At 50.8% G+C, this 12,219-nt stretch overlaps 1 protein-coding gene across 1 annotated transcript in view; it reads right to left on the reverse strand.

Moving 5' to 3' along the window:
- Efcab8 (EF-hand calcium binding domain 8) overlaps positions 1-12,219 on the reverse strand; it is a 66,812-nt gene that overhangs the window by 40,072 nt on the left and 14,521 nt on the right. The window contains 6 exon segments of the mRNA XM_060383247.1: positions 293-366; positions 2,980-3,104; positions 3,911-3,995; positions 6,553-6,658; positions 7,573-7,708; positions 11,100-11,203. Of these exon segments, the coding sequence (XP_060239230.1) occupies positions 293-366; positions 2,980-3,104; positions 3,911-3,995; positions 6,553-6,658; positions 7,573-7,708; positions 11,100-11,203 (630 nt within the window).

The raw sequence follows: 12,219 nt of genomic DNA on the forward strand, positions 1-12,219 counted from the left end.
GAGTGAGTAGGAAGGCCAAACAGGAAGCCAGCAGCTGTCCAGAATTAAAGGTAATTTCACAGCCTGGGGAAAGTCAGTGAGAGACTCAGAGCTAGCCCTGGGACACACCTGTGTCCTAGAGACATGCAGGTGGGATGCAACAGCTTCCTGAACTCTGTTCTTAGATTCCAAGCTCCCAGGGACTGAGGCTGAGCCTACAGGATGAATCCACTTGGGGCTTTTTTTTTTTTTTTTTTTTTTTGAGTAGAGCATGTACACGGATAATTACAGGCTAAGGAAAGACACAACTTACCTTCACTCGGAAATTTCTGTACTGAGAGGACTTCTCATTTAAGAGTTTCTGCAAGGGAATATTGATCCATTGATCTGACAGGAAAACAACCAGAGTGTTCATTAGCAGCCTCTCCTCTGGCAGCTCCGATCTTCCCTGAGGTGCATCTGCCACGCTTCCCAGAACACCAGCCAGACAGCCACTTCTTGGAGCCTCGTGTGACTTCGTGAGCTCAGCAGAGAACCTCCACCTACTCCCCTGCTGCCCAGCATGACCCTACAAGCCCACAGTGCAACAGTGGCCGGCTTTCAGGGTCCACACACTCCCAAGTCTGCCATCTGAGCAAGATGGCTTCCATTAGTGAGATCTAGAGAATGAACAGAGACTTCAAGCTGTGTTCACTCTGACCTCAGGCTGTGTTCACTCCGAAACTGATGATCGGAGGGCTTGCCATCATGCCTCAGAATACATGGTCTCCTTGACCAGAAGGCAAAAGTCCCAAGACTTACAGGGTGCATATATGTATCATGAATAAGCAACTCTTACATGCCAGGCACCCTACCCACTGACTGCCCTGACTTTGGGAGACCACCCAAGCAGCATCTGATGAAGCCCCAGAGAGAGCTAACTGATACAGATGGCTGAGTCAATGGTGCCAGGGGACACTTGTAGGATCAGGAGCTGCTCAAGGAAGTAGGTCAGAAATGCTGGTCAGTTTGGCTTTAGGTCTGAAAGCAACTCCCAGGGAACAGGGAGGAAAAACACTGGAGGGGGTGGATCATGGGGTCGGTACAGGGGTAAGAGGAAGCTTGCAAAAAAAAAAAAAAAAAGTCCCCAGGCTGGTGAGAGATAGCTCAGTCTGTAAGTGCTTGCTACTCAAGGAGGAGCCACCTTAATTCCCAGAGCCACACTTGTTCCCAGAGCTGGAACGGTTGGAGACAGGAGGATTCCTGGAGCTTGGTGAACCCCAGGTCCTACTAAGAGACCCTGTCTCAAAACACAAGGTGGACAGCTCCTGAGATACGATGCCTGTGGTTGGCCTCTGGTCACCACACACATTTGCACACACATGTATAAGCATCAAAAGACACATGTGCACACAACATACATGAACAGGAGCACACACAGAAATCCTGAGGCAGATGGGATGCTGCTTGCAGCTGTTAACATGGAAGTTGCAGCCTAACAATGTCTACCGCCCTTCTCTCCCACTAGGCTCTGGCGTCCTGGGAGGTACTTCTGTATGCCTAATACTCATTCCATGCCCCCTAAAGCAGACCCAAACACTAAGCCTGGTTGTCCTTGCCCCCATCTGGATGAGAAGGTTAAGCAGCTGGTCACCCAGAGCTGGATGCACCTCCTAGCTTTGCGCATCCCCTCTCACAGCTCACCACATCTTCACATTTGTCCCCAGCCCTCCCTTAGAAGGTGGTCTGCAAAGACTAGCACCCAGCACTCCTGGCTTGTTTCACACCCCTCTTGTCACAGACATCACCACGATCCCTAAGCTAGTTCCCAGGGTGGCACAAACATGACCAGGGCAAGGCAGCCACCAGGGGCTGATGGGACAGTGTAGCTGGCAGTGTAGCTCAGTGCTACAAAGTTTGTCTGATATAGTCAAGGCTGTGGGTTCAATCACCAGCACACACACACACACACACTCTCTCTCTCTCTCTCTCTCTCTCACACACACACACACACACACACACACACACAAAACGAACTAATAAAAAATAAACAACAACAACAGGACAGGGTACTAGTACTTGCTTCTTCCCTTTCTGAACATCAACAGGCACATTTAACAGGGGTCCTTGCCAAGGCCTGAGGACCCTTGGAGTCCTCCTTAGCTAGCAGTCCCAGCAAGGGCTGCTCTAGTGACCTGGACGGAAGGGAGGCTGGTTTCCCTGCAGGCAGGGCCCCAGGGTCCTAGGCTTCTAGGGTCGCTACAGGCCCAGTACCACACCTACGGTTCCATCCTGGATGGAATCCAGCTCTAGTGAGTCTCCCAGGCAGCCACAGGCCCGTGGCCTCTGTTGACCTTGCACCCAATCAACTTCCTTATTCAATCGATGGCACATCCCAGAAGGCGGTGAGAATTGGAGGCTCTGGACACACAGCTCAGCTTTAGGTCTCAGTCACCACTCCCCAGCCTCAGGGTGTGTGCAGGTAGCTTTAGCTCACTAACCCCCTTCATGAGCAGTGACAAGTCACTCAGTCCTTGTGGGTGGGGACCATGCATCAAGAGCTCGGCAGACAGCTGCTTACTGATGTTCATTCACGCTGCTGCCACGCCAGGTCGTCCCCTAAGCTCCATCACAGCCCTCCTGCCTTGCCAGCCTACTCCTACCCATTCAGAGACAGCTCAAAACTAAGGAGAGCAGAAGCCCTCTCACAGTCATCGCATGGAGCCACTATCCTGGGCCTCAGAAAACAGGAGAGCCATCCCAGGGTCAGAGCTAAGCACTGCATTCCTGGTGAATGAGGTAAGGAGGGTCAGCAGCCCGAGGCCCTCCTCTGCAAATCCTGTCACCACTGCACTAACTCCTGCCCTAGCGGGCAGGGCACCCTCTGAATGCCAAGGAACCTTATCAAAGATTCAGAGCCGGGAGACAGGGAGGCAAAAACGTCTCAGAGACCCAGGGCCGACTTAGCACCCACATCTAGCCACTCCCCAGGCCTCTGCCCTTCCCATGTCTTTCAGCTACCCCATTTGATGGTCCGGGGAAGGATTTGTGGGTTGAACAGTCCACTAGCCACATTTTCAGTGATGAAGATGACGACGTTGCCCTTGGCGTCCCCGAAGCAGAACACACCTTTCTGATTGTCGGTCCTGGGAAGAGATTAGGATAGAGCATGCTGTGTTAAAGGAGGCAGGAGAATGGTCTCTACAGAAGAAGAGGGTTGACCTTTAAGCAGAATAACAAAGGACAGCCTCCCCCTGAGAGTGGAGACTGTGGCCAGGGCACTGGGGACTTGGGGTTCTATAGGGAAGTAAAGAGAACTTTTGGGTAAGAATATTTTTGTCTGCAGACCTGCTTTCTATTTCCCCAAACTCATAAAAGAGGTCGTTGCCACACTGGCATCCTTGCCAGGAGTTCTCCTGGGAGGTCCTAATGACATGGTGACCCCTTGCCAACTGACCTCCCTGCTCCTTACTGCCCACCGATACTACTGATCTTATCAGTGTGTCAAATCTTCCTGCATGGAATTTCTCAGGATGCTTGAGGCTTTTAGGTTATTAACCCTTCACTGTGGAGCTTCTGCCTTAGTGCCCCGGGGACCTGCTTACCTTAGGGACAAGAGCAGTTCCAACAGACTTCCAGACTTGCTCTGGGCCTTGTGCCCAGCAGCCAAGCATACCCTAGTCACCACTGAACCAAAATTCAGGCTCTTTTTCAACCACTTTACTTCCCAGAGACCTCAGTGCAGCAGGACAAGCCTCTGCTAACACTTGGTGGCTGGTGGGATAAGAAAGGAGGGCAGAGTAGAGTGTGCAAAACCCAGGGAGAAGCAGTGAGGGGCAATGTGGCAATGTGCTCAGAACCAGTTCTCCTAGGTGCCTCTCTAGGGTCCCAGCTCCCTTCCCAGTGATATGGTACCGGCCAAGCCCCTGTACCCATCTCCTGTGAGACTTACCAATAGTTCATGACCATGACACAGCTATCCATGTCAATAAAGGTAAAGACCCGGATACACTTTTGGTTACTGATATCATAGAACTCTGGGAAAGAGAGAAGAGAGGGACATGCAGAGCAGAGAACCATGCCCCAGGCTTGGGAGGTATCTGGATGTGACAAACACCTCCCAGCACTCCCTGCCATCTCCCTGGCCCTGTAGTCCCCACACACACACCCCTAGCCACAAGGGCAGTAGATCTAAGAATAGCCACTCACGGAGCCAAGATTCATCTGCAAACTACCCTCTTAGCCCCACGCACCCAGAGTAAAACCCCAGTGCAGATCTCAGACTGTAAAGTCCTATACGATCAGGCCCCCCACAACTCAGTGTATCTTCTATACATGAAACACTGCCTCTGTGCCTACCCCTGCCTGCCCTGCGGCCCCTGCCCAGCCACCAGGCTCTAAGCATGCCAGCTTTTTACCTCTGTAGCTGCATCAGCATCATCCACTCCCTTCTCTGCCCACCTTGAACACTCCCAGACCAGACGCCTTCCAGATCAGCTCCTTGACCGCTTCTTAGAAAGGCCTCCACCTCTTCAGCAGGGCCCACTGGCATTCTCCCACCTGGCTGGATGCCCATCAACCTCCCTCACCACCTTTATCTCTGCCTCAACTTCATTTCTGTTATATTTGAATACAGGAGCTGCCTGCCCCGGCCTGACCGCTGTGTGAGGGCAGGGAGCATGTTTGCACGGCACCCATGGGATCCAGGGCATCTAATCTAGCACCTGGGGCTCTGCTTTGCTGAGTGACTGTGGCTGTGATGTTCAAATAAAGGCACAAGGTCCAAACCCTGGGTAATGTGGGTAGCAGGCAACTTCTGGCCCCTATGGCTTCCACTAAACCCTTTCAGGTGTTTAGAACAGACAGATAACAGATACAGTCCCTCCCCATCACTCACCACCCCTCATCAGGGCTAGAGCTGGGAACCCCAAGCAGATCAGAGACCAGGTAAGCTCATGCCATAAGGTGCATATAAAGAACAGATTGTAGAGTGGTTTTGTGCAACCCCCACTGGCTGGTGCCAGACATTCACCTTCTGAAAACATCCTGCCCAAAAGCCTTCCATGGGACCCTGGCACACAGCTGCTAAATCTAAATCTCACCACCTTGGAAGCCTGGCTCCTCTGACAGCCCCAGTTTCAATTCAGTTGTCTTAATGGGGAGCAGCCTTCCACGTTTGAATGACAGGCTCCCAAGTGTCTCCTTCCTACAGGCCCAGCCACCCAGAAGGGATATGGGTCACAGAACAGAGCTAGACCGGCTGAGCCACTTAAGTCAAGGCCCATGCTGGGTACCCTCCCACCCTCTGGCCTCTGGCCTTGACCAAATGCTCTGAGGAGACCACATCTGTTCAGTCAGCACAACTTGATGGCCTGAGGCGTTAGGGCCAGGCTCTTGGGGCTGAGGGTAAAGGGAGAGAGTACCTGGAATCATGGGACACAATAAGGTCCTAGCTGTTCAAGCCCTTGCTTATGACTAGAGGCTTCTCTGGCTGTGTCACAGTCTGTCCTCTTGATAAGGACAATATTGGCTAAAGTACCTAGTGTGTGTCAAGCACCTCACACATCCAATCACTAAGCCACACTCACCATAGAGATTAGAGCATTGCTCTATTTTTCCTTCTTGGTAACCTAAGGCCCTTGAAAGTGAAGTAGCTGCACAAAGTCACACACCTACTGAGTGACAAGGCCAGGGTTGAAACCTGGCCACTGGCTGTTTCAGCTGCTCTCCATCCTCCTATTTAGCTCTGCACCATGGGCTGTGGGTATGCACTAATGCCGTCTCCGGCATAGAGAAGGCAGATATCAAAGACACACACTAACAAATATATGATCATATTCTGAAGGGGCTTGGCAGGGAGAGGGCCTTACCTTATGCCATTTTTTTTTTTTAAGAGGAAGCTGATTTGGACTAGGTGATCATGGAAAGGTCTCTGAGAAAATAACACTTGTGATGAATCAAAGGAAAAGTAGAAGCTCTGGGGTGAAGAGATGAGTGAGAGGTTAGGCAGAGTGTGAGCACAGATCCACAGTGTCCATCAGAGAAGGTCATGGGAGAGTCCGCACAACAGGAGGAGGGGCTAGTCCAGGAAAAACAATGAGCAGCAGAGCCAGACCACCCTTGCCTCAGGAGCTACACTAAGGATCCCCCTCCATTCTGTGCTTTGTGGGGGTAGGGGTGTGAAGGTTTTCTGCAGGGAGACATTTCAAAAACCCATTTGTAGCTATGGGCACCTTCAGAGGAAATGTGCCAGCCCAAAAGGAGGCTTCAGTGCTATTCCACTGACAGCAGAAGGTGGAATCAAACTGAAGAGACTGGCATGGGCTATGGTTTAAATTTTGAACTGTTTGATACGTGTAGACATACAGCCCTCACTGAGCACGCCTGCCTACAAAAGCAGTCACCAACACAAGTAACCAACACACAGGACCTCTTACAGCACAACACTCAGCAGGCCCCACTGACTAAGGCCTCTCCATGCAACATTCCCAGAGGACTCCCACTCGTGCTCCCGGTTGCACAGCCAACAGGTCTGTCCCAAGTGCGCCACTCGCTAGAAGCCAAGGGCAGGCCTAGAGAGCCCCAGAGACTCACCTATCTTTAGCTCAGTCGAGGCAACTGCAATGAGGTTCATGTTGTGCAGACATATCATGTCAACTACCCACATCTGCTGGCGGTAGAACTGCTGGGGCTGGGCAAGCTGGCAGAAGAAGAACAGAGGATGCTCAGGCCATGGAGGGTCGCTAACAGAGTGCAGAAGAGGCACAAGGATCTTTCCTACTACACAAGACCCTGGAGCAATCACAGTCCTGGCATGGAGACTTATGCCGGCACTAAAAACAGGGTCTTGGATAAACTCCAGGCTGTTCCCTCATCTGTAAAATGGGCCTAGTAGTTACCCATTTTCATGATCCCAGAGACTTAGGGCCAGGCCTACCTCAAAAGCCTCCCATTTGCATGACAGCAAGCCCCCAGTGGGTATTCACCAATGGTCCTGGGAGGCCCACCCTTGCCAAAATTTAACCCCAAACCAGGTCCTCTGGGAAGAATCTCCAGAACTCTCAAGACTTTTCAGCAAGGCTTCCTCTGTCTCTTCAGCCTCCTTAGGGGCACAGAGGTGACCATATAGCAGTCACTGCCAAGAGATCAGTCTATTAAACCTCATTCTATACACATGTGGAGAAAAGGAAGACAAGAGTGTGACAGAAACCACAGGCTCAAGGATGCAGATATGAATGCACACACACACATGCAAGAGTAATGTAACCTCCACAAACCTTAGCCCCAGCCAGCAGGACTTAGGGGCAGTATGGGTATGACAGGACAAGGAGAGAAGGGTGGGCACTGGCAGAGGTGAGAGGATAAGACTCATTGATATGGGGGCACTGCAGGGACATACTCCTCGGGAAAACTGCCTTGGAGGTGCCTAGTGGACACCCAGGCAGAACTCTGCTTAGCAGAAGGAAAGTGTGAGGTCCCCATGGTTAAGTCACCACCTTGACCTAAGCCCTGTGACTTCAAGGCCTGGCTGCTTGGATGATGAGTGCCAAGGGCAAGTCTACTCAGGGTGCCACAGCAGGGGCTCTCCACCAACCCCATGAGTGTCCCACTCACCCGAAAGGAGGATATCATTGAGAAGGCCTCAGACCAGAACTGGAGGAGCCCGTCTTTCGTAACAGTCAGGAAATACCCCATCGTTTTGAACCGTTTGAATAAAAATTCCACTTTCACAATCTCGCTCCCATGGTGCCTGCAGATGGCAAGAAGCATGCGAACATGACTCAGAAAAGAAGTATCTGCGTGAACCAAGTGCCATGGAAGAGGTAGGCCAGCAGCGGCAACTACACACATGTGCATATGCATGCACACACACACACACACACACACACACACACACATACACACACCAAGAAACTGTAGGTGTCTCCAGGGGACATGGGACTCTGTCCCTCCTACAAGTGGATTTCAACTGGATCAACAAAGGCCACAAGAAAATAACCCCAGTGGAGAATAGGGTGTGTCTTGGTGGTAGAATGTTCACCCTGGGTTCAATCGAAAAATAATAATAATTAACTATGATATGATATGAAATGGAGTCCCAAACCCATCCTGAGAAATGACCAGCCAAGGCCCTCACTTTGTAGTGGGAGAGCAGAGTTGGAGAATAGAGATCTTCAAAGCTTCTGTCACTAAAGAAACAGCCCACAGATAGCGACCAGGGCACGGCTTGTGACAGTAATCTGAGAAATGGCACTTTCCAACCATTGCTCTCATGCTCTGGGGTGAAGAGGAGAATAGAACAGACAAGAGTAGAGCAAGGAGTAACAAGGAGTTGGGCCCTATGCACCCAACTCTTCAAGGCCAGGATGCTGACCACTGCAAACAGTTCCTGGGCAGGCTTCAACGCTATCTGCCAGGGGTTGCTTTTCTGCCCTAGTGTCTGCAAAGCCAGCTCTCTGGCTATCAGGGCTCCCACTCCCCCATGTCATCTGCCCATCTTGTGTCCTGGCAGGGCAGGGCAGGTTACATCAACAAAGGCCACAGAGAATAGCATCCCTCTCAGGCCTAGCAGAATAGAACCAAAGCCCAGTGCTTTCATCCCTCCTCCAGGGCCTTCTCCAAAGCTTGAAAACAGGCATGAGCTGACCTGGGGCTTAGAGGGGACCCACATCACTATGAACTCCAGTTCATTTCTCACTGCAGTTCCACAGAAGCTATAGATCCCCCTGCCTCCTGCCATTGGCCTACTTCTCTGTGCGCTCTCTCTCTCTCTCTCTCTCCCTCTCCCTCCATCACTTCAGCTCTACCCCTCCTATCAGTACCAAAATCTGTGAGGAATAGAGAGGTGAGCCCTGAAGCTAACACAGCCCTAGGAATGGCATCCTAGGGAGCTCTGTTTCCTCATCCATGTGGTGACCGCACCTCTCACTTTCTGGACAGTGAAGGGATCAAAAAGGGTGGTGTCCTGGGTATGTGCTCAGCCCAAATCGTTAGTGGTGAGCTGACTTTTGAGAGTCACTCTCTCATAAAATTAACTGAACATTGCTTGGCTACTCTGGCTACTTTCTCCATCAGAGCAGAGATCCCTCTGGGTTTGTAAGCTGTAGAAATAAATTAGAGCAAATAAGGAAGAAGCTTCCTGAGTTGTTTTTTGTTTGTTTGTTTGTTTGTTTGTTTTTGGTCCCAGATTCTGAGATCTGAATAAACAGAAAGACTGGTGAAGGAGAAGTTACATGAAGCCAAGTATTCATGTCAAAATTAGAGTTATAAAAACTCTCAGTATTCACATTTAATTGGCTACTCCTCAATTAACTACCAACCATAATTTTTTTACAAGCTGCTCTTCTATGATCTCCACTGAGCCACCCACTGCACTAAAGCTCCAGGTTACTAGAGGCAGAGACAGACTCTAGATCTTGCTCTTCTACAGCCTGCATTGGGTGTGGCTAAGGACCCGCCCACCTACAGCTGGCCCTAACAAACTACAAATGTGGCTCACCAAACTGCACTTGCTCCGCAGGAGCTGGCACCCTGGCCACACAACCCAGGCTGCTGGTGCTCCAACTGGGGTAGCTCCAGGGAAGGAAGTGCCCTGGCTGCAGAAGGCCAACCTCTCAGCCAGTGAGGTTTCCACCTGTAGCTCTCTTAGAAGTCAAACAGTCCTTTCACAAGGGTCTCATATCAGGTACTTACGTTATGACTCATAACAGTAACAAAACCACTCTATGAAGTAGCAACAAAAATAATTTAGGATGGGGGTGGCGGTCTCCACAACATAAGGAGCTGTGTTAAAGGATCACAGCATTAGGAAGGCTGAGAGCCACTGCAGGCTAACAAACTACCCCCTCCTTATGGCGTTAGGAGGAAGAATGCCAACAGGAGAGACAGGGCCACAGCACAGAAAGGAAAAGGTTGAGGCGCGCCATTCCGGAGCATGGCACTTTGGACTATTGCATCTTTTCAGCTGAAGGTATTTGAGCAGCAGTTTGTGCGGCTCATAAGGTCCCAGGTGAAAGCAATCTTTCTACCCCCCACCCCCGCGAAACAGGGTGTCATGTATGCCAGGCTCATCATGTAGCTGAACTTTTGATTCTCCTCCCTCTACCTTCTGAGTTCTGGGGTTACAGGTGTGCACCACCACTCTCAGCTACAGCCTTGCTTCTGAATAGCCGAGGACACAGAGAGGAACGGGGATGGACAGGCCAGCTAAGTCTCCCCCAGGTTACTACACTACCTCCTCCCTACAATGCCCTAATTTCCCCCAGGCACTAGGGATTTAGATCAGTTGGAGTAGTGCTTGGCTAGTGTACATGAAGCCCTGGATTTGCTTCCCAGAACGCTATAAAAGTAGATGCATACCTATAATCCCAGCACTCAGGAAGCAGAGGTAGGAGGATCAAAAATTCAGCCTACATGTCAAATTAGAGATGAGCCTGGGACACATGTCATCTAAAAAATTAAATATGCAATTTTCCCACAGCTTTTCACTCTTCCTCAAACCTAGCACACAGCACTCAGGATTTACAGCTTCTGTACTTTCACTTCCCCACGAGGGTTCCCATGAAAACATAAAACTTATTTAAGTCTGTATGATCTTCTCTTGTGGGTCATCAGCCACAGAAGCACTCACTCCAAGGCTGAGCTCCAGTGGACACCATGGGCAAAGGGGTCACAAGCGGAGTGAGTAGCAGCTCAGGCATAGCCAACCACCACCCTCTCCTGTGGGTCAACAAGGCCTTGCAAGGCCCTCACAGCCTGTCCAGGGCATCCACAAGCAGCTTCCTCCCAGCAGAATCCAAGCTGCACATATGTGAGCCATCTGGGGATGAAACTGCCAGATTCGCTCAGCACTGGCCATCGAGAGAAGCAGGAGAAACAGTGCAGTGTGCAGAGGAGGTGGGGAAGAGAACGGCCCCACCTCTTTCTGCCTGTCAGCCTAGGCAAGCCATCAGGCTGGCCTCTCTGAGCCTTGGCTCCCTCATCTGTGATGAGGAGACAAGCCACCTACCTTTGTCATCATGACCACCAACAGATTGGGAAGAACAAGCTGAAGGGACAAGAGGCCAGGAAGCAGCTTGGTTGGCCCAGCAGCTCATGGACTGAGGAGGGGCCCACCCCAGCTGCAGGGAGGAGGCTCTTACAGGGGGATGATGGTCATGGGAAGGTGGAAGCGCAGGCGGTATTGGCTCTTCCTTATCTCCTCCTTGCCCTGGAACTCACGCATCATATAATCCACATACTCTTGCTGCCTCAGAAAGACAAAGCAAGGGAAACAAGGTGTTGGCAGTGGTCTTAATGTTTGCCTTTAAGGACCCAAGCCTGGCATAGTGTTTTCCCTTACTTCTACATGGCCCCATCCAAATGGCTCTGAAGGCTGTCCTCCGAGCACTCATAAGGGAAGTAGACGAGCGAGAGGCTGTGCTTGAATCTTAAATGTGCATGTGTATAACATGAAGCACCCCTCTGGCACAGCCACACCACGTGACCATCCACGGAAAGCTTCTGATCACCTCTGCTTCACATGGAGGATAATCCACCCTGTCTGATTTGTCTAAGTCCATGACCAAGTTAACAGCAGAAAGGGTCCACATCTATGTGGGTGCACTTAGCCTACAAATATCGGCAACTCTGGGCTCCAGTAACCAGCCTCACTCAAACATGGCCAAGGGCCAAACATATGAGGCCATAATAAGTAGAAGCCAGAGATAGTAGTCCCAGCTACTCAGAAAGCTGAGACAGAGGATCACCTGAGTCCAACAGTTCAAGACCAACCTGGGCAACATCTCATCTCAGTGAGAAAGGAAGGGAAAGAGGAAAGAAGGGTTGGAAGGAGGGAAGGTAAGGATGTAACTCAGTAGTAGAATGCTTGCCTAGCATGCTGAGCTCAAATCCTAGCACCACAAAAAAAAAAAAAAAAAAGTTGTCAAGAATTATTGTGTAGATGGTCAGAGAAAGCTGGGAACATTATATCCAAACCACGAGGAGGTGTTCACTGGCTGTTATCCCCTTTGAGGCACACTCCCCGGGTTTAAACATGGGCTCAGCTGGTGGCCAGCTCTGTAACACTAAAATAAAGTTCCTAGTGGCTCTGAGCCTAAGTTTCCCAACCACCACTCCTTCTGGATCCTGAGAGCCTTCAACAGGGGGATACACAAAGGGCTGGTCATGGTGTTTCACTGTCATCTTTACTACATCAGTCTCTCTGACAAGGCTCTGTACGTTTCTGTTAGGCTTAATGCCATGTGCTCTGCTTAATGTTCT

The sequence above is a fragment of the Meriones unguiculatus genome, chromosome 4, assembly GCF_030254825.1.
Source record: "Meriones unguiculatus strain TT.TT164.6M chromosome 4, Bangor_MerUng_6.1, whole genome shotgun sequence".
Lineage (NCBI taxonomy): Eukaryota > Metazoa > Chordata > Mammalia > Rodentia > Muridae > Meriones > Meriones unguiculatus.